The sequence below is a fragment of the Brachycentrus maculatus genome, unplaced genomic scaffold, assembly GCF_059751285.1.
Source record: "Brachycentrus maculatus isolate JH-2025_06_01 unplaced genomic scaffold, ASM5975128v1 h1tg000358l, whole genome shotgun sequence".
Lineage (NCBI taxonomy): Eukaryota > Metazoa > Arthropoda > Insecta > Trichoptera > Brachycentridae > Brachycentrus > Brachycentrus maculatus.
Genome location: NW_028281107.1, coordinates 481,683 through 506,374, shown reverse-complemented (window position 1 = coordinate 506,374; position 24,692 = coordinate 481,683). Strand labels below are relative to the sequence as shown.

Genomic DNA, 24,692 nt, shown 5'->3' with positions numbered 1-24,692 from the left:
CCTAAGCTATATTTCCATTTATAAATTAAATTAGACTTGGTAAATACTACTATTTCTTAAGATCTATTGTGATACATATTTCGATGCATTCAGTATCATCATTAAACACATTTTTTGAAATTTTATATTTTACTATGTAAATTACCACTATTTCTTAAAATTAATGATGGTGAATACATCGGAAACATGTGTTGCAATAATAAGCAATAGTGGTATTTACCAAGTAAAATTTTAGTGAAAAATAGATACATATAACCGAAAAGCAACTCGTGAATCTATCAACGAAATGATCTTTATATTATGATTAATTTGTGATCTTACATCCGAGTAACATGACTCTAAAATTATAGTAAATACTTGCGCAAAGCCATTTCAACTGTTCACATTTCTAAACCGTTACTGACATATGAATCCAGTGATATCAGGAGCCTTGCATGGCACTTGCCGCTAATTAAAATATGAATATAATATATACGGCGCATCAAACACATTGTTAATAAAATTCGGTTAAGGTGACAAGCTTAAGATGAGGTTATGCCTGTATACGATGTTACACAGGCATACTCCATATATATTGGATAGTATGTATTCATAAAATCTTTGATAAATCTTTATTATGAATCAATTAAGTCATCAAAAACATGTAATTCTAGATGTATAAAGAAAGGCCCAAAAAAGGAGGGCAATAGAGAGGTGCATACTTTTGTATATATAACATGGAGAGTCCATATTATATACGATATAATTATGTTATAAGTTATAGAGACACTTCGAAAGGCTTCGTTAGTTAGATGGGCGAATGAGTGCCAAGGCATCGAAGTATATCCGAGAAATTAAAAAAAATCAATGGAAGTGTTTGGACTGTGCCAGCAAGCAGCAGTTAACTGGGAAGGAGAGAGTTACATTGAAGTAGAGAGACATGTGGGAATGGTTGTATAGCCATATAAAAATTAAAGAAGAATGGTAAAAGTAAAAACTTTATAGTTAATAAAATTACCAGGAAGATTCTTGAATTAGTCATATAAAATTGATTTATTTTGAGAAGTTTATTTTAAAGTAAAAACTGGCAAAGCCTACATTTTATAGGCTTGTCTACAGGTAGAAAATAGGTAAGGAAGATAAGAAAAATAAAAATAATCACAAACATATCGTAGTCATACAGGAGAAAGTGACCAAGTGCATTTTTTACAAAAACGTGACCATTGACTATTTGATATCTTACTAGCTTTATGTTGCCCTGAAAAAAATCCTAAAGGATTTTATACTTGGAAGTACAATATATTGGCTAGTTAAAAATGACTAACTGCATTGATGTTTATTTTCTTGCCAAGCAAAAGTGACTTAAATGTCCCTCCTGAACATTTTACGTTTTGTTGGTTAGTCACTTTCTCCTGTACGACTATGATATAAATAAATCTTTTTTCAAATAATTTTGTAAATGGCGGGAATCAAACCTGTGACACCAATTTCCTAGTCAAACGTCTATCGAATCATGCAGAGATGTCAGTCAAATTTAACATATTGCTATTTAGATGTGGAAATACTCTTGGGTATGCCTGCCTAAACGTAAATGGAATATAAAACAACCTTTTCAAATAATATTACGTACAAAACTCCCATACAGACTAGAATAATAATTTAATATTCTTTTCATAATTAATTGATAGCCCTCTTAATGAGATGTTATGCAACAATAATTACCAAATAAACTAATTAAATAACATACTAATGAAATAAAATACTAATAAATAATAAAAAAAACAGTACAATTTTAAAACATAAATTGATTATTATGTATCCTGATTTCATTGTGTTAGCAAAAGCTTAATATTATTGAAAATGTTGTTCAAAAAGCTTTTAAAGTTTACTTAATTATTGCATAACACCACCCTCTTAATTCTAGGTTTTTATATTTTCAAATGTTTACTACACAGATTGTTTAATTACATAGAATATAATAATACCACATAGTTTTCACATGTTTCTATTATCCTCCATTGCAATTAGGGTACAGGAAAATGTAAATAAAATATTTTAATAAAAATACTTTTGGTTTTAAATTGATTTGTTCAAAATTTTTATTACTATATGCTACATTGTCACTGGAGACAACAAGTAAATTGAAATCAACAAATATTAAATGCTATACTACTAATAATTTAAAAACTGAGATAGTATCGAATAGAATTAATTAATTTTTGAAAAATAGTTTAGGTACTAAAGAAAAATCACAATGTAACAGTACCTGTTTAAAGCAATACCTTTGAAATGGCATTGTATTTATTTTAAAGGAGGCACTGCATCAATGAATTGGGGTTATTTTAATCGATAAATGTTCAATGATTATTTTTATTATATAGGAATAAATTAAAAGCTAGCATTTCTCATAAATATGATAAATAAGCATACTTAGTAGAATTTGTATCTACTAAAAATGTTGCAATATCGTTTTATATTTGGTACACAAAAACATTTTAAATTTTGATTTCATATATCAATCCAGGAATTATGTCTACATAACCTATAAGACTATTTCAAATGGTTTAAGTTATCTAATTAAATTTCCTTATCTATGTATCATGTTATGTGTATTTAAGCCCCTCTCCTGAAAAAATAGAAAAAAATATATTAATATATTTAATAATAAAATAATAATAAAACCCTTACCGTACCCCAATGGTGCATAGGGCACTGCTTCATATAAAAGCACTGTTATCTCGATCGATTACACATGAAGGAAAGGTGATCAGCCCTTCACTTCAGGTACCAGTCCAGTGTAATATTGAATAAATATTAGAGTGAAAAAATCACTTATATTTATTAAACCCCCATGGGAATCGAACCCGGGACCTCCAGAACGGTAGGCGAGCATGCTGACCATTACACTACGGAGGCGGACAAATATAATATAATAATATATATATAATATATTAATATATTTACTTGTAAAAATTACATTATTAAAAAAAGGACTTATAAAAGCGATTCTTATCATTTTGGATTTCAATTGATGATATATTAATTTCAATTGATTAAAATTCTTAAGAATTTCTTAAAATACAAATATGTAACAAATCAGTACACAAGATGAACAGATAATTTGTCAATTATTTGTATTCATTGGTATTGTGTAAGGCAACATGGATAGGGATGTTCTATATTAAATATTAACTTTCTAAATCGATAAAAGACGAACCAGGTATCAATGAGAAATCTAAAAATATCGACACCTAAATAATAAGAAGAATTATGTTCTCAGCCCAATACATATTTTTCCTCCTAATCTATTACTAATGATGCACAGGGAACTGAAACCAATATCAACATTAATGCCTATCTCCGTAGTATAGTGGTTAACACTACTGCTAAACATGCATTCTTATGGCCATATAAATAGGTTCCATTCATAAATAATAAATAAATAAATCCCCTTCTATCTGTACCAAATAGTGTTTTTTTGTTTATTTTTCTATTCCTAATCTTCGTTTTTAAAGTTGATTAAATTAAATTTAAGATGATCAACGTTTTCAAAGATTTTTTTGTTGATATCATTTTATTAATATATAATTTGTAAGTAACGAATTTATGATAAAAACAAATATCTATAAAAATACTACTTTCTGATCCCCTTAATATTTTATGCTGGTTTAAGTTGTGTTTTATTTAATGTTATAATAATAATATTTTATTTAAAATTAAACATAAATATTTGGAATACTTTCATTTGTTTATTAGACCAATAAGTGCTTTCACACATTATTAACACAGACTTCCCCGGACTGGTAAATTAGTTAAAAAGTTAATAACATTATGTGCCTTGAATACAATCAGTAAAATGAACAATTGGGGTCTCACAGATGCAACAAATTGATCATTTATAGAGGGAATTGAAGCGATTACCATTTGCAATTTTTTAATGACAGGGAATGATGCAAATTTTGGTAAAAATAAATATGTATTGCTAATTTTATTGAATGTCCCGGGGCACTTTAATTCTATTAAGAAGTGATGATAAAAAATAGTAATGTTATAAGTACTATATCAAAATCACAATAAACTGGTGAAAACAGGCACAAGTGATGAAAGCAAATTGTGTACAATGAATGAGGAATAATCAAGCAAAGTGTTTTTTTTTTAAATACTAGAGAGAAAAAAATTATTGTAACGTAAAAATTAAAATTAATAATGGTGTATTTCTCACATGGAGGTATTGCCAATATATGGGTCGATGCGAGCTATATGGCAATTACGAACCTCTTCACGCCCGACCTATAACAGACAAAATAGCAAAAGAAGCATGATTATTCCGCAGTCAAAAGAAAGTTTAAAAAATGCACAAGAAAATAATGAAAGCACTATAAATTCAACCGGAATAGCTAAATTATTACGTGACGAGTGCCATTTTTAAATATTTTACAAAAGATTTAATTAATACTATGTTAAATTTTGATTTATTACTGAAAGGCCAACGATGAGGCTTGTATATTTAAAAAAAAGTTTGTTTAAATTTGATGTATTCTAAAAAAAATATTATATTACACTGAATAACATTATGTTTTGCACAATAACCATTTATAGATTTTTTTAAAAGGGGATCCAAACGAAATATTCTCATATATGTTTATTTTAGATAAACTATTTATTTACAAATTACAGGTTATAAAATTAGATATAAAAAATGTACACATAATTTGACAGTAAAAGAAATTTTACTTATTTCTTCATACTGTATATATCAATCATTTTGAAAAGAAAAATTATTGCTTTTTAAAAGTAGCATGTTTGTGTTTGAAGTGCGGTAATATTATTTTTTGTACATTAAAATAAATCTAATTTTATAAATACATTAGTAAAGACGTATTTGTAGTAAAAGAAATAAGCTTGAAAATACAACATTAAATATACAAATTTAACACTTGTATAATATGCCCTTTTGATTTTATTATATTATAAATTAATAATACAAATAGTTTCGAGAACTTCAGATGTGGTCTTACACAAGTGTTTCATTTTTATAATAAATCATATTACTTTACAAAGTTAATGTCAAATAAAAAGAATATGATGAGGTGCCCTTAAAAAAGGTAGTAAATATTAATGTTTTATTAATACATTGTTATTAAAGTTGTGTCTATAACAATGAATGCATTAAGTAGAGATTTTCAAAGATGATGATGTTTCAAAATCATGATGTGTATTAGTGCCGGTACAATTTTCACCGAAATGATAAGATAATTTATATGGCGGAAGCATCACTATTTGGCAAAAACACAAGACTACATTTAAAGCGGTAGAAAAAAATCTGAGCTATGTGAATAGCTAATTTAAAAAATAATTATAAATATTTAAACCCTTTTTGCTTTACAGAGTTGATAAGATGACTAATTATATTTTTATTTAATTACAGTAAATATAACGTCGGAGAAGTGATGCTGGAGGAGGATGCTGAAGGATCATAAATGCTTCCATACTATGGAAACTTCACAGAAATATATATTCTAATTTCTAGAACATTCCATGACTAGAATTTATAAACAACTTGTTATTCATGGCAAAGTTGCAGGTGCCAGTTTGTGTGGCCACCACTCCCCGAATGCATTCATTCCAGATGATAAATTTAATAGGTTCTACCCTGAATGAGAGATAGTTTCATATACTCTGGCAAGAGTGAACGATTTAAAGCAATACTCCTCAGAAGGAGTGTTGCGTTACTAGAGGTGTCTTACTTGCGATGAAACTGTCAGGCTGCAGTGCGTAAAATAAGACCATTATTCGACATTCTTAGCAGAACTGTGAGTGAGAAATGAGTAACATCAGTTCAGTTCAGTTCAATACCAAAAATCAACATTTATTATGGTAAATAATACAATATGTTTTTTTACAACAGTGAGAATGGTATCTGATATTGGTAGGTAAAATTATTATATTTTGAACTAAGATAACCAAATTATTATTAGACACTGTCTACCCTCATTAGGTATAGTAAATACCTGTTATGAGGTGGGCAGCATTTATTTATTTTTATAAAATACAGCATATGTCTAGCGATGAATTAAATAGGGTAATCTTATTATTGAGATAATATTGAAATATTGATGTTTAATGTTATGTTTATGTATGGTACATGTATGACCGTTGTTATAATGTTTATGAATGCGTTTGTGATGTGTGATAGAAGTGCAATTATCAGGTTTAGTATACCTACCTGTAAAATGTCTGCTGGTGGCTGCTGTTTTTATATTGAACATTAAATATTATTTAAATATATGAGGTATCCTATATATTTCCCTAATCCACCATTAGACAATGTATAATAAGGCACTATATCAGAATGATGCAGCATCATTATCTTGATCATAAATTAGGCAAAAGTAAGGGGATCAGGTTTACGATTCAGGTAGCAGTCCAGGTTTAACATGTTTTTAATGTTGACCTCGCTGGAAAATTATTTAAAATATGTCAGATGTTTTAATCGCTGCACTAAGGAGGCCGGCATATAATATATTTGAGTAATATTGCAACACAAGCTATCTTAGTATCAGACAATTAAACATGGGGTGTATTTTTTTTAAGTCTAGTGAATTTTGCTCAATTGGCAATAATACACCACTGCACACATCCATCATTCTTCCATACCATTATGAAAGGGTTGTATTGAAATAATAAAAACGTGTATTTTGGAACAGTGTATAATCAGTATTTAAATATATTTCTACAGGAAATTTAAATACAACATTAATAATTTATCAAACGGGAAAATATAATGAAATTGAAGTTTAAATACTTATTCTTACATACGATCACACAGAAAATAGATAACTGCATAAGCTAATTGATTTATCAACATCAAATCTTTATAATTTTTAACTTATCAATTAGCATTATAAGGTAAAGCTGAAGAAGCATTGCTTAAATGATCTGACTATAAATTAAAACCAACATGTGATTGAAGAGAAAATAAATCAGTCAACCAAACCGGGTAGCTTTAACTCCAGGTAACATCAAACAAAACAGAATGGTGAACGATGTAGTGTATTAAGTGATCATTTAGGCCAGCCAGTGTCAAGCCGTAAGCCCTGGGATGTTCAGTCTACTATATTCCCTTAATGTAAAAAGAATACTTTAGATAGAAAACAATTAAGAATTGATTAAACTCGTCGATTCAAAGATATCATTATAAAAACTATAAGACTTTATTTGGACATACTATTGTGATCAATGTTACCTCGATTTATAGATGAGTGATAATAAATTAAGAATTCATAATATTCACGATAAAATCCTTACATACATAAGCATTACGATTATAACTTTCGTAAGAAAAACAAACACGATTGTAAACTAATAACAAAGTATTATTAAAGTTAAGAATACTAAAGTAAAAAATAAATTTAAAAAAATAAGTGAAATATTTGTGTATACCATGCCAAAATTATTATTGGATCTGATTTTTTATTTGTTATATTTAAAGATCTAAGATTGGCTTTATTTGAAATACACAAGGGCAAGTTATATAAGATCACAATTGTATAATAAATAGGTCCTACAAAAGAATTACTTAACACAAAACTAGGGAAAACAACAATAGTTATTAACCTATTCAAACAACTATTTAGCCAAACCCACAGGGATTTATTGTATAAACAAGATCATTTCTTTAACAACGAAATTTTATCAGTGTAATGATATGAGAATATCCACGGGTGAAAGAGACAAAGTTATATGACTACTTTGCACTAGCAAATAATACTCTAGTACATACATTGAGAACATGTAAAGAAATGAATTCCTTTATTTTTTTTATTTGAAAAGTGTTCAGTTGATAAAACAGAGTGCGACAGAAAAAACAAGATGGCGATGTTGGGTCAGTTTTGAGAAAAACTTGAAATGTTGTTTCTTTGTTTTTTTTTTTTAAAGCAACACTAGTATTTTTTGATCTAATACTATAAAACGTATTTTTAATGGTATTTTAATTAATTTATTGACTGTTAATTGAGAAATTAATCATACCTTATTGCATTTTTACCAAAATATACTTAGCATTCATCCTGCCCACTTCCAAAGTATGGTGATTAGCACGTTTGGCTATCATGCTGGAGGTTCTGGGTTCGATTCCCAGTGGTACCAAAATAAATATAAATATTTTTTCACTCTACTATTTATTTAACCAGTTCCCAGTCTAGCCTAAGTGTAACTCGGTCAAGGAATTTGTATTGCAAATCGTGTCAAAATAAAATTCAATCTAAATTCAATTTGTCAGAAAAATTATATAAAATCATGGTTTCAACCCCTGCCTTGTTGTGTATATAACATACAATTTTGTCTAGCTTCCCACCAGTCTGATGATATCCGTACCGACCAATTCTGGTCACTGGTTAACCTGTTAACCGGGCGGGACGTATAAATACGTCAAACATAAACAATATCGGGTACGGGTAAGACATATGAATACATCCTGTAAATATATGTTGCGCCCTGGAATGGGCGGGACCTATATTTTCCGACACCAAAGGTAATGAGTCATCCATACATGTTTCGACATGAATTATTTTCTATTTGTTTGTAATTTTATATTTTCCTTTGTGATTTATATATAAATAAATAAACAAATATATATTTCATATTGTTTTCATTTATTAAGCTTTCATAAAATATATGAAATCACGTCCACCGGACGTGACATACTGACACGTCCTAATGAAAGAGTTTGCGCCTGTTGTATGTTGCGTAATTAAAAGTCAACTCCCCGGTTAGTAAGTTAAATAAAATAAAAGTGAAAAAAACTATATACTTGTCTTTTACTATATAAAATGGAGTTTCACTAAGAAATGTCGGTACAAAACTTAAAAGTTACATTGATAATCTAAGCATATATGCCATAAGCGTTTAACACCAAAGGCAAATGAAGAAACATTTATAAATCGCTGAAAAAACAGTCGGAGCTAAAAATAGAAAAAAAGACTCATTCATTCTTTAGAAGCAATAAACAAATAATGGGATAAATAAACACTTGGCCTGTTGCTAATAGCTTGAGTATTTATTTATTCAGGGAATGCAAGAGAAACTTGTTTGTTGCAAACATTTTAAGTGTGATATCAAAAGGTTCTTAGAAACGGAAATGTTTTACAGGAAAAATGTCTGTGTGAATAATTTGGAGATAAAGAGAATTGAAGACTTAGTAAGGAATTTAATTATTAAGATATTCATTTACCAATTTATCTAATAAGCAAAGATTCAGTACAGTATAGGTGCCTATCCATTCCTGAAGAAGACTAGGTGTTTATCGAAACCGGTTGGAAAAAATGGTACCAAAAATAAAGTGGACAAACCCAATGTTTGTGATTTGTTAATTTTTATAAAGTTTATGCCAAAGAGTATCAGCAAAAAATATTTAGAATAATTTAATTGAAAATATATCATACTTTTAAATTTGACCAAAGGCATGTCAGATTAAGCTAGTTTTACCCATATATGGCTGCACGGAACAAAACTGACCAGTTGAGTTTAATTCCAACAAATCTATAATAACAGTAAATGGGCAAAAATGCCTTTGAATACAGCCTTACAAAGAGAAAAATGATGCTATTATTTGTTCAAATATGAATGTATGTAGTGCCTACTTATATGAATAACTGAAGAAATATAGAAGGCATTGTGACATCAGGTATCACATTGGTGATTTTCATTAAAGTATAAGATAACTAAATGTAGCCTTTAGCTGGCAAATATACATAATACAAAGTTTAAGGTCATAGAACTGATTATTTGTATTTTTGAATTGCTTGCACACAACAGTAAATAATAAAACAAAAAACAAAAAAAATTCAGATATCGCTCACTCCTTTCAACGTCATATTTCCAAAATTGTCAATTTTCAGTTATACATGTTTTCGGAATGCCAACAAAATGTACTATATTCCAGAAAAAGTATTTTTAACATAGTATTTACCCGCTACAGGGCAGAAAGTGTTGTTTTTGCATTTTGAAGAAAAGGTATTATTTAATTATTTTTTAAATATACTAAATATTTTTCAAATGGAGAAAAAACCTTCAGGTTTTACCTTAAAAGTTCTGTTGCACAGTAAAAAGTTCAATAAGTGGCTTGATATATATTTTTAACACATTTCATAATATTCTTAAACATTGAAAACGATCTCCCGAAAAATCAAGTTTTTTGATATTTGACATTGTTGAAAGGAGTGAGCGATAAGTAAAAATTTTTAACAATCAAAAAGTCTCATTCAATAATCAATCATGTCACCGTATAGTGAATCTCAGCCTTAACTAAAATAAAGTCCAGATTTATTTTTAAAATGACAAAGTTGCTACGTCTTTAGATGACCTGGAGTGATTAGGCACAATTTTACTTTCAAGATGATCTCTTCAATGGAGGTCAAAGCTTCAATACGGAAATCAATTCTTTGTTCTACACAAAAATGCCGTATTGTATACCTAGACTATTACTTCATGAGCAAGTTAATGAATGAATTGCTGATTAAACAAGATAAGTTTCGGGGAAAAAGTACTGCAAGTAAAAAATACATTATACGGCTGATGATTACATTTTGAAATATCTCTTCTTATCAATAAAAAGAATTATGTTTTATATTGATAAAAAAAACTTATTGATTATTGTCAAATTGAATAAATCACTATATCAGCAAGAAAAAGGGATAAAACAGATTTTTTTAAATAAACTATTGTTCAATAAAAAAAAATGTCTCTATTCATAGAAATTGCATCTTTTTGTCCACCTCCGTAGTGCAATGGTCAGCACACTCGTCTTCCGTTCTGGAGGTCCCGGGTTCGATTCCCAGGGGGGGTCAAATAAATATAAGTGATCTTTTCACTCTAATATTTATTCAATATTACCCTGGACTGGTACCTGAAGCGGAGGGCTGATCACCTTTCCTTCATGTATTTACGAGTTAACACTGCGTTTGTATGAGATGCAGTGCCCTATGCACCAATGGGGTGCGGATAAGGGTTAGAAGAAGATTCATTGCAATCACAAAACTGTATGAAAATAAATAATTTTTCAGCCAGTGTCGAGGAAAACCAACGATAGTTATTGATAATGTTTTAAAATGATCAGAAAGGCAATATATTTTTGAGCACTTATTTCAAGATGATATTGTTGGCGACTTTTTTACGAAATGATAAAATTAATACTGAGTTTTGTGGGTTATTATTTCATAGCCAATCATTAAATTAGAAACACAACTAACTGAAATTAATGCCAACCGAAAATCATAGGCTAGGTTCGAAGATAAATACTTTTCACATGGAAATCACTTAGTAACAAAGAAATCGTTATCTTGTATTTGTTTATCTATTAAAATAATCTTATTTACCTTAAGCTGAATTGATTTGTTATAAATAATAGGAATACTATCACTAATAATTCACCAAAACCTATTAATTTTGAGGTACTTTTAATCAAATAACAATCCGTAGGTTTTCAAAATGCTGCAGTTAGTACCAAATTTTTTGACTTTTAACCTATGCATGTATAACATATTTGTGACAAAATAATAGGTACAATAACAATATTTCGATTTGTACTGTACGTGCTTAAGGTAAAAAATAAATATAAAACTTTAGCTTCCCTTAAAGGTACTCATTTCTTTACATAATGGATCAGTCTATGCAATACCAAAGAGAACAGAAATCTGTTAAAAATTAATATCTTAGAAAAAAAACTATGGTGAGGAGGTTAACTGCCTTCTGACTACAGACTTTGCAAAAAATGTGTGTGCTTAACACGCACAAATTTCCGTAACTATACACTATTAATATTACCATAAAAATATATGGTTACAAAAAAAAATGTAGTCAGTCCTAGTAATAATAATTGCAAGAAAAAACAGTTGAAGACCATGAGCACTAAAATAGAAACATTTGCAAATGCCTTGTGTCACATCTAAGTAAAGACAATTTATTTACGACATTTTGAGTGTGTCCAAATACTTGTTCACAAAATCTGGATTATCTCCAATTACAGGAGTTATTTTCATATTATTTTTTGCCATCTTCATTCATTAATAAATTGTCTGGTCAAATTATAAGCTTAAGTAATAAAAATTAAAATGTTATTTTCTGGCGTTTCTCATGTGTGTGATTGAAATACAGGATTCGAACCTCACATACTAATATAAGAGTTTCTGCTTAGTAAAGAGCTTCTTTACAACTCACCAATAGATGTCTCTAGTGAAGTTCTAGTGATTCAAGAACAAGGTTTCTAAATTGGTTCATACATATAGAACTTCCAAGAATTTGAGTAGTGTGGTTGTCAATAATGGATAGAATTGGTGAATGTTACACGTGTGTAAAGTGATCACTTAAATCAGCCTATGATGGTCGTCAGCCCCGTAAATGCCCAGACTTCCATATTCTTCTTTATCTTTGATGAGATGTCAAAAAATAATATGAAAATAACTCCTGTAATTAGAGATAATCCAGATTTTGTGAACAAGTATTTGGACACACTCAAAATGTTGTATATATATATATATATATATATATATATATATATATATATATATATATATATATTTCAGGTTTAAAATGCATTGAAAACCATGAAAAATGTTGTATTATTATAAATTTTTTAAAATTGAACAAACCACCACATTCTTTTTTTAAAAGGTATAACCCGCAAGGCCTCTACTTGTAGAGGCTTGTCTGCAGATAGGATAGTAAGGATAGGGAAGTTAAATGTGAAAAACACATCACAAACACCCTGACCTATTGAAAATAAATCTTTGTTGAATTTATCTTGCAATTAGTGGGAATCGAACCCGCGACACCAGTTTCTAGAACTTTGGGGGGCAATATTTCGGAGAATATTGGTTTCTACATCACATCAAGAATCCCGAGTTTTCTGATGTAGACTACAAGCATTAACTAAATGATATATACATTTTTAAACATGCATTTAATAAAATTCTACATTTACAAATCTATTTATTGATTTGGCGTTTAATTTGTAGAACTCCATTTTAATTTATGTATTAATTTTAAATCAAACACAGATTTTTTGAGTCTACTAAGTTGTATTTTATTAACAAAAAACACATAAAAAATTATATTGTGACAATTGTTTCGCCTTGTTAGGGCATTATCAAACGAAGGTCTGTTATTTTCCAGGCATGATATTGGCTTTATATGTTTATATTTGGATGGTACATCTTCAAGTATCTCAAAAATGCCTACTTTGAGATTCAGTTGTTCTCAATAGTATACTACATTGGAATGCTCACATTTAAAGTGCATTAAAAATATTCATTTTACTTATCATGCGTCAAACTAGGGAAGTTATACTGCTTTGCATACAAAGAAGCATGCTAAAGATCTATAATACTAGATTCATCCATCTTAGCTTTCATATTTTTTGAAAAAGACACTTATTAAACAAAGATGAGATTTGTGATATTTCCTATATTTTTATCAATAAACCAATGCCTTCTATATGAATAACAAAGAATATCATTTACATCTACTGAATATTTATTTATTGTCTTCCGCCTTTGTGGTGTAATGGTTAGCATGTTTAGCTACTGTACTGGAGGTCCTGGGTTCGATTCCCAGGTGGGGGGTGAAAATAAATATTGGTGAGTTTCTCTCGTATATTTACACTCTAATACTTATTTAATATTACCCTGGACTAGTCCCAGAAGCGCAGGAATGACCTTGCTTTCATGTAAGTAACGATCAAGATAAAACTCGGCCAATATGATGCAGTGCCCAATGCACCATTGGGTGCAGATAAGGGTTAGATTCTTCTTTTGAAGAAATTGTATATTTGTGCTAGAAAATTGGGACAGAGTGTTTGCAACATTACCATGAGACCAAAGTGTGAGAATTAATAATAAAATTATAACCGTTACGATTAAAAACGTTTAAAACATTGGAAGAAACACATACTTAATATACTTATATTGTGAGATAAACATCAATATCAATGTTTAAAAAAGTGTATGGAATTGTGATCATGTCTTGCATCATAGCATTGTATTTACTATAATAGGAGGCATTGGCTGTAGTCATTGTATGGTTACTATAAAAAATCTGTTCACAGTTATTTTACCTCTAGTTTTTTTTTTTAATTATTTATTTGGCAATATAAATAATAAAAATAAATAAATAAATAAATAAAAAACTGGAGGTAAAATAACTGTGAACAGACTGTAGATTCATAACACCCATGGATATCTATTAAGTCAGTTTAATTTCTTAAAATAACTAATATTGATGTGATTATCTTAGTCATTTCGTCGTAATGCAACACGTTACAATACGAGCATTCGTATATTCAGTACAGCGAGCCAAGCGCTCCATCTTTAGTCGGAGCGATCGCCGCGAGCGACATTACGTTATGTTATGACAAAATGCGGTCAGTCCCCACCTTTGTAGCAATTAAATTATTGTTTTAATTTTTATTCAACGACAGGCAGAGGAAGGTTAGTAAAAATGCTGTTATTTGAGGGTGAAGTAATTTATCTGTCAGGAAAATATATTGTACTATATATATATATATATATATATATATATATATATATATATATATATATATATATATATATATATATATATATATATATATATATATATATAATAAAAGATTAGAAAAATGGCATTACAATATAAATAAATAATAATAATAAAAATAAATACACATAAGAAATAAAATATAAATTATCTGTATAGAGTAGTGGTTCTGAAACTTTTTGAAGTCAGGGTGCACTTTTGATCATAAGGAAAATTCACAGCTCACCTAAACTGAAGATCCAAAAAACGTACAAAGATTGTCGGCTTTTACAAATTTCGGCAATATTAGATCTAATATTTTATATAACTACACTCATTTCTTCATCCAAATTGCTAAGCCAAGGATCACAAATCCTTTTAATGAACCTATCATTGATGGAGCACCTGTACAAATTTCCTACACATAATTCCCATGATATTTTCAATTGTTCTAAGTATGATGATATAGAATCAAAGATATATTGACCGCTGTTGTGAGGTGAGCGCACACAACTTCACTTTGTAAGGGTGCTGCCATCTAGCCATTATATTTGCAACTCAAATCATATAGTAAATGAGCCAACATTAAATTTTGGTTTTCATAATTTCGAAAGCACTTGCAACAAGCACCGGTTAAGAACCACTGGTATAGAGTATGCAAAAAAAAAAGGTTATGGAATACATGACAGATATCCTAAACATTATATAATAATAATAATAATAATAAAACCCTTATCCGCATCCCAATGGTGCATAGGGCACTGTGTCATATAAACGCAGTGTTATCTTGATCGTTTACACATGAAGGAAAGGTGATCAGCCCTCCGCTTCAGTTACTACCAGTCCATGGTAATATTGAATAAATATTACAGTGAAAAAATCACTTTATTTTACCACCCTTGGGAATCGAACCCGGGGCCTCCAGAACGGTAGCCGAGCGTGCTGACCATTACACTACGGAGGCGGACAACATTATATAATATATAATAGTTGTTCAATAAATTTTCACAGAAATTATGATTATTATTATTAAAATATGGTATATAGTTTAAGATTATACTCAAATATTAAAATTATTATCTGAATTTGTAATATCTGTAGATATTGAAGCGCCGTGCAATGTTACCGTGAAAACTGCAATTATTTAGGGTTGCCATATTTTCCCGAGATCACATTGTGACATTTTCTTCAAAATGTCATAAACTCTCAAAAAAGAATTCAGGTGACTATTTTTTTTGTCGGCAGCCAGAGATCTCCGTATCAATTTATTATTAGTTTTCAGGACTTCACAGGACTTTCCAAATTCTAAACTTTGCCCTCCGACTAAATCGCCTAGGTCGTTAGGAAACCACTTCAATTAAGTTGACAAGTACTGACTAATTGGGATGGATGGCAACCCTATTGCACAATCAATTGATTAACAATATAATAAAATTTATTTAACATCAGATATGTTATAACAAATGTAAATGCAATTTAATTCATTTTTATTTTTTTACAAAAATGTTTGTAATATTAGTATATAACCACTCACAGAGATTTTTATGTCTACCGGTTTCGAGACGTACCCTTTGTCAGGACAATCACTACCACACCATGTAAACAAGTATTTGTTTCAATACTACCCATCACCTGTTGTTTGCGTGCTGTGGTAGTGATTGTCCTGACGAAGAGACGGGTACTTCTCGAATCCGGTAGACATAAAAATTTCGGTGAGTGGTTATATACTAATATTACTAACATTTTTGTGAAAAAATATAAAAGTAAAAATGACTAATCACAAGGTAAATGCTTTAAATATTAATAATATTGAGAATTTGCAATTAAAATCGACCGATGCAAAGTTTATATTGATTACTTAAAAGCAGACATTAATTTTTAAAAAAAAGATACATTGATAATTGATTATTAATACTTATAATTATTTAAATGTTTAAAAACTTATCTATTTTTGGTTACTCGTTAAATAGAAGAAGGTATAAGCGTGGTTTTTAAGAAACAACAGGAGGTTAAACATTAATAGAACAATTATTTTTAACTTAACTCTAATTAATTACTATTAAATATTATTACTTAAAACGATTTACATAAACCAATATTGACTATTGATTTTTAACGACACTAGATCAAATAACTTGAAAAAAGGGGAAGAAATACATATGAAGTGATAGATAAATAGTACAAAGCCCGTTTGACTATAGATCATACCAATTAACAGATAAATTCATTTATCAACCCTTTTATGGTAGTGACTGACTGGAGCCATTTCGTCGTAACGTAACACGTTACGATGCGAGCATTCGTATAGTCAGTACAGCGAGCCGAGCTGCTCGCCGCTCGTTCCGAATGCTCCATCCGAAGTCGGATGCAATTTTAGGTCAGTAACAAGGTTGCCAATCTGTGGGAAATTCCCCAAACTGCGGGGAATCCTTTTTTTTTCATCGGAGTAAGCTGTAATTGATGAAAATCACAGATCCAAGAATCACGTCTTCGTCGTCCCGACATTTTAACTACGAATGCAAAGTTACAAAGATTCATACAGATTTTGAGTTATTGATTCAATACAAATTTAAAACAGATTTCTAGACTGTAATTCAGATTTTTTGGTTTGGCATATGGCCACAATACTGAGCACAAGGCCACAAGTGAGTAGTTGTGTTCTAAACGAGCACTGATCGCGGTCAGTCATCAATGCCGCTCCATCGCTCGCGGCGAGCATGTTACGACGTTACGTTATGACGAAATGCTCCGGTCAGTCTCCACCATTAGGCTCACGTGATGTCCAATGTTTATTTTTTACGAGATAAACTCCCAAATCTTCTATGTATATGGATTAAATAAGCCGAATAATGAACTCAATCATTGATATGAAGACAGCAATATTATACGGAAAGCATCTGTGTGCAACTTCAAACCTAATTTTTCTGGTGTTATCGGAGAAAGTATGTATTAGTAAATACATATATTTGATTCATTGTACTTTGGGAACAAAAATTAAGATATTATTGAATTATATAAAATTAAGAACATTGTTCATTCTATATTTATATCTCTAAAGGACAAATAAATCAAATGGACAATTCTCAAAGTATTATCAATTGATGGCAAAATACTATGAACTTTTTTACTGACAGAGTTTCCCATATAATTTACATATATTATCACCATTCAAGTAAAATTCATTCATTGCTTCAGCAGTTACTTTGTAATTTTACTTATACTTTGTGAACGTACCACTATATTCAGTTAGATTCAGTGCTAAAAATCACCATTTATTAGCAGTAAATCAGCAATAGATAATACAATAAGTGCTGTTTGCAACAGTCAAAAGGACATCTAATATAAATGTATTATGTAAAATAATCAGCAAACATTTCAGACACTGTTTATCCTTTATAGGTAAAGAAAATACCTGTTCAGAGGTAGGGACCATTTACTTATTTTTATTAAGTACAGACATTAAATCTATATTAATAAACCTAATGTGACACCATTTGTACTAATAAAATGTGTCGTGTTGTGGTCTCATGGTTAGTGTCGTGGACTCTTTAAGTCAGAGTTCCTGGGTTCGAACCCGCTCTACCACAATGTGATACCTATTTTTAATAATGAGCCGCTTAGACTCATAGTAATAGTATGAAATTGATGTGTTTTTGTAAATAATGAAAACACAAATATTTCTCTTTAAAAAATTATATATAATTATTTGAGAGTATGGTTGGGACATTGAAGAATGAGCACTTTCCTCATCCATCAACGTTCCTAAAGCATAACTAACAAAAGTAAATATCACATTAGATTTATTAATATATAGTGGTATTTAAAGTATAAGTGAAATATAAAAAAGAATAGCCGTAGCAAGCAGTAACAAAAATTATTGCTGAAAATACGAGTTTATTATAAATTTAAGGGCATTTTCAAAATGGAAAAAACATAGTCTTTTGTTTTAGTGTTTTGTATTATCAGGTGAAGAAGATTAAGATAGCATTTGTCAATATTTTTATCCTAACGGGCAAGATAGATATATGCCTAAGTTTGTGCCAATAGTTAGGGTGTGGGAGTGTAGGGTTTAAGATAAATATAGAATGTAAGTTTGTGAGAATCTGTTTATGAAACATTTACTGGATCAAGTCTTCTGAAATATTGTCAATATAATTTAAGGTTTGTGTGTCTAGACCAGAGGTTCCTAAACTATTTTATCTCGTAGGCCCCTTGCCTTACCTGATATTGATTTTTATCAAATTCATTAACTTCAAATGTATTTTTGACAGCCGGTATATGTAGTGTTACTCAATTTGAACCACACATGTTAGGTTTGATACATTTATATTTTAAATTCAAATTAAAACATAGACCCCTTGCAAGTTGTCATAGACCCCTGGGGGTCGATATAGACCACTTTGGGAATCACTGGTCTAGACAATAGAATACAGAAAGTCTTCTATATACAAGTATCCAGTTGAACATTGAGTTATCCCGCCAGATACTCAATTATGCAAACAAGGTGTCACTTTTATCCCAAATATATTTATTTTTAATAAAAGCATTTAAAAAAAAAAAAATAGCCCGCAAAGCGTCTATTTTAGATGCTTGTCTGCAGGTAGGATAGTAATGATACGGAAGGTAAATGTGAAAAATACATAATAAACCAAACCAATTGAAAATAAATCTTTCTTGAATACATTTTGCAATTGGCGAGAATCGAACCCGCAATGCCAGTTTCCTAGTGGAGCATCTCCCCAACTACGCCACGGCGCCTGCCTTGATTGATAGTATAAATTATGTTAAAAAATCACCATTTCTTGACAGCAAACTATAGTTTCTATTTTTTAAATACTATTGCTTCAGGAAATATCCATAAGACAGGCGATGAATGAAGAAAACTTTGAAATTTTGTTAGGATCAGACAGCAGTTTGGCGTTTGCTACCTTTGCCGCTTGTGAGGGTCTATATTCTGATCTAGGTGAACAATTTTTAAAATAATAGTCTAGATCATTTGCCACAGAACCCTTCGTGGCGCCAGTTTGCCAATTGTTTGTTGCGACTTTACCAAAGCAATTGCAAAAAATTTCATAGATTTCAAAATAAATGTGTTTTTTTTTTGTATTTTAAAAGCATTATTAACTTTTTGGTATGATAATATAACACTCCCTTTATCATTCATTATCGACTATATGTAATACCATTTAAAAACTCTTCCTCTTTCTCTCTCTTTTAAAAAATAAAAATAATAATTTGTGTTACATATAAATAGGCCACCACAGCAATATCACTTTAGTCAGCGAGTGTTTTTGCCTAGAATTTTCACTCATGAATTACATGAAATTATAGTAACTTTAAACATAAAGAGTAAATCCACTCACGAGTAGGCATAGGCTATAAAATTTAAAAAGTTGAAGCCTGAGTAGGGTCATGATAAGCGGTGTTGCATAAGCCGTAGCTAGATTTCAGAGGCACTTGGACGTTAGGTAATTAAAAAAAAAAACACTTTAGCCTATAGTTGACCAGATAAGCGAATTGTTATTCCGGAACTGACAGTTGTGAAGTAGAGTTTTTAAGTGGTATTACACAAAGTGAATGATGAATGATAAGGAGAGTGTTAGTAATATTTTAATTTATTGATTTATTTTCTTGGAGGTGGAGTACAGTCATTATCAACTGCGTGTCGTGCATTAGGAAAAATAAAAGACTAATGTCAATATGGTTCAACCGCTATCAGATGGAACAAATGGAATTCAGTCAATTTATTTTTGTATTTTTGCAAATTTGCGACGCAACAAATTTGCATTTTTAAGTTGCGCAAGCTATGCAGAGGGAGATTTGCGGAGTCACAAATTCCCTTCTTTTGAAAAATCTTTTGGAACCAATATAATTGACATCATGGACCTAGAGTTTAGTTGTTCGAATGAATTTAAATAATTAGACATGGACATTTTGATATCTTGTTTGCAAGCAGAAGACTTACTGTAGAACAGCTGTTATGGGGAAGAATAAGAATTTTATAAAATTTTGAAGGATATTATAAAATAAATACGACACGATAAACTTCTATCAACCTTTCGACCCAAACATGACTACTCATTCGCTAAGTCCACTCATGACGTATGTACACTTGCACACTCGATTCACTCGAGAAATTGAAGGAAGTAATACTAATTCAGAAGATACAAGCTACAACGCAGTAGGGCGGGTGCGGGGGGCACTTATTGGGGTATGCCGTAGTTGACCCCACCTGTTTTGAGGCTGGTGCTCTCGGAGGCTCCGCCGGGCGGGGGCATGGCGATGGGTATGCTGGAGGCGTCCGGCGGCGGCGCGGGGCGCGCCTGGCCGCCCGGCTGCGCCGTGACCGCCACCCCGTCCGAGTCATCTCTCTCCAGCGTGTGGTAGTCGCCGGCTTCCTCCGGCGTGCGCGGCTTGCACTTCCCGCAGCAGCAGTTGAAGCAGCAGCACAGACAGCAGCAGAAATAGCAGCCCGTCAGGATGCCGCAGCAGATAAACAGGGCCTTGCACCACGTCGACGTCACTACGAAGTACGCGTTGACGTTTTCCTCGCCGAACTGCTCCGCGATGTACAGCCCTAGAGACCCGTAATTATCGTATATATTACGCTTTGTGGGATCGCTCAGAATTGTGTGGGCTCTATTGATATCTTTGAACTTTTCAGCCGCCTCCGGGTTGTTTGGATTCTTGTCCGGATGATATTTCAAAGCCAGTTTCCTATAAGTCTTCTTGACATCGTCTTGATTAGCCGTCTTCGGGAGAGCCAATATTTGGTACAGGCTGTCTCCGGCCGTTGACAACTTTCTTCTATCCATTTTCGAGGGTGTTTTGGACGATTACTCAGGGCGTGACTAATTTATTTTATGAAAAATATGTTATAAACGGGCGTAACAATCAAGACCGACAATAGCGACTCGGGAAAACGCGATTGTGGATTTACGCACTGAAGTTCGTCATATTGGTTTACTGATTCCAAAACTCACAAAACGAATTAAAAATAATCATATGTTATTATTCATTTAAATGTTTGGTCTGAAATTTATAAGTATAAGTAATATTATCCGCGTAAAACATTTTTAACGTTTGTCATTAAATACTCTTAATAAAGGCGACACCGATCTATTTATTTGCGATATAAAAAATGAGTCTGACATTTGGGAGATTTTGAACATGTCATTATATTGATTTTTGAGATATTTAACATGAATTTGTTTTGGCATTTGGTTCACAATAATATTTTTGTAGGTACCTACCCAAGTATTATTTCTTATATCTTATACCAAATATTGTTTTATGTTCATTTTATAGGCATTTTTTGTCCCATTTTAAAAGTTACCTAAAATTTTGCCAAAAAATATAATTTGGAACAGTCTTTCTCCCTCTCTTTATTTTGCACAACGTTTCTCAACATCATAATCAGGTGCAAAGGGATTGCAGTCAGCTAAAAAATTGAACTTATTACTTTATTGTCACGTTAGAACAATTGTAATTTAAAACTTTGATAAAGATCGGTATAAAGGATGTACGAGGAAAGTAAAAATGGAAGTGAAAGAACGGAAATATTGTCGAAGAAAGAAGGTATAAAAATGTCTACCCATTAATCAAGAAATGTAAAATTTTCTGGAAAAAGGGTAAAGAATGCAAATAATGTGATTGAAAGTATGTGATTGATGTGAAGGATGTGAGTGAAAGTATGAAAATTTTTCAAGATGTAAAAATACTGACAGATGAAAGTGATGTGAAAAAAGGGTAATAATATTTTATGGGCATTTCAATACAGGGAAGTATGAATGAGGATAAACATGAAAAACACACAACAACATGAACCGTTCAACCATTGGATCAGGTATCCATGAATTTGACCGTAGATTGAGAGGATTATGTATTAAAACACCAATAAATATTGTTTTAGGGGGGTTTTAAATCCCCCCCCTTAAGCGACAGAGAATCATGGAGGATTTGTAACAAATAGTGTTGAGAATCTATGATGTATGTATGGATAATGAGTTGGCAATGTATGAAAGTAAATGCAATAATTTTTGATGCACTGTAAATATTTATTATTTTGATCTGGAAAATTTCATTAAATAGATATTTATGTTTAAATAATTTTATTTATACAATTTATTAGAGCAAATTTCATAAATTGAATGGACAAATACATTTTTTTATATAGAACTTCAGTAACCCTGAAAACACTTAATCCAAGGAGGTTACAGTGAAAAGGAACAATAAAATTAATTTGAAAATCAAGGCCTTCTCTAGTTCAAACAAAGCCTTTTATTAATATAATATATATCTTGATTGAATATAATACTCGATGATTTAATAAAAAAATATGTTTATTTGAGTTCTAAAATACAAAAAAAGGAATATTACCTTGTACTGAAGCTAAATATTTTGATAAATAAATACACGAGTCTATGTACTTTCACAACAAATTAAATAAAACATTGTTTTCTAAAGTATGTAGTTTTTTAATTACATAGATACAAATCAATAAAAGAGAGGAATATGTATAAAAGAACATCTTTAAAAAAATACTGTACTATAATATTTATGATTATATTTATTTCTCAGAGTATATGTGTTAAGGATTTATCTAATGTTTATAACACAAAAAACTCGGTCACTTAAGTGATTGGTTGTTCAATACTTCTTCTTCAAACCCTTATCCCAGTGGTGCAAAAGGCATTGCATTATATAAACGCAGTATCATCTTGATCGTTAACATATGAAGGAAACGTGATCAGCCCTCCACTTTAGGTACCAGTCCAGGGTAATATTGAATAAATATTAGAGTGAAAAAATCCACCCCTGGGAATCAAACCCGGGACCTCCAGAATGGTAGCCGAGCGTGCTGACCATTCACTACGGAGGCGGAGGTGTTCAATACACTTTTAAGAAAAAAATATAAATGATTTTTTCCGAGGCGTTTTCACCATTTTAAGTAAAATATTTACCAATAAACTCTTCTTCTTCTTCTTATTATTATAGGCCTTGCGGCCTGTTTTTAAGAGGGATTAGCCTCCTGCGACGTGGATTCCCAGCTATCGACCCATCTCTTTTTAAACCAATAAACTCAATGCATAAAATTTACTCGGTTTAAAAGCAAGTATTTTATATATAGATTAATGGAAAATTGTTTAGAGAGAACATTAAACATTTTGATTGATCAAACAAGGACTCAGAAGGTTCAGGAGCTTTGATATATAAAATATTAATATGCGGATATTCAATATCAGAATTAAAGAACATCCAAGGTGCCTTAGTAATAATAATTTTTCTGAATATGCTAATCACCTTATATCTAAAGACCATAATTTTAATAAACCACCGGGTATAGAAATTTTAAATGTAAATAAAACTGGTCTTTGTTTAGGATAATCTACAAAAATTAGAAATAAGTAAAGCAATTAATAAAGACTTACCCACAAAAAATAACCAATTAAATTTAACTACAAGTCCACTTTAAAAAATATTCCCATTCATTTGTCTACTTTCTCTCTTTTAAAAATTTCATATTTGTATAAATGTCAGACACGAAGTAGTGTTTTTTAAAGTGGTATTACACAAAGTGAACGATGAATGATGAGGACAGTGTTTTATTACCACACCACAAAGTTAACAATGCTTTTAATGTACAAAATATAAACCATTCCACTGTCGGTAAAAATATTACTATGAATGTTTTACGATTTTATATCATTTGCAACATTTTGAGTGTGTCTAAATACTTGTTCACAAATCTGGATTATCTCCAATTATAGAAGTTATTTTTCATATTATTTTTTGACATTTCATCAAAGATGAAGAAGAATGTGGAAGTCTGGACATTTACGGGGCTGACGGCTGAGAATTTGAGTAGTGTTGTTGTCAATAATGGGTAGGATTGGTGAATGTTACACGTGTGTAAAGTGATCACTTGCCAGCCTATGACAGTCGTCAGTCCCGTAAATACCCAGACTTCCATATTCTTCTTCATCTTTGATGAGATGTGAAAAATAATATTTTATATCATTATCATCATCACACAATTATTTTTCTTATATACATAGTAATAAAGACCAGCTTACTAAATTGTTATTCTGAAATCTCTGTAGCTCATATCATCTCTGCTTATACTTATTTTTATAATTCTTCCATATGGTGTTATACTTTTT

General features: G+C 30.7%; 1 protein-coding gene across 2 annotated transcripts; it reads right to left on the bottom strand.

Annotated features, from left to right (window-relative positions):
* Positions 1–1,430: 1,430 nt before the first annotated feature.
* On the bottom strand, positions 1,431–21,459 carry Csp (Cysteine string protein). Of its 2 annotated transcripts, XM_088269600.1 has the most exons (3): positions 20,762–21,459; positions 4,202–4,269; positions 1,431–2,605 (listed from the first exon to the last, which is right to left on the bottom strand). In XM_088269600.1, exons 1-2 carry the CDS (start codon positions 21,342–21,344, stop codon positions 4,259–4,261), a joined length of 594 nt encoding a protein of 197 aa, XP_088125726.1. In that variant the 5' UTR covers positions 21,345–21,459; the 3' UTR covers positions 1,431–2,605; positions 4,202–4,258. The 2 variants fall into 2 exon arrangements, with proteins under 2 accessions (XP_088125726.1, XP_088125725.1); XM_088269599.1 differs by lacking the exon at positions 4,202–4,269.
* Positions 21,460–24,692: the final 3,233 nt, after the last annotated feature.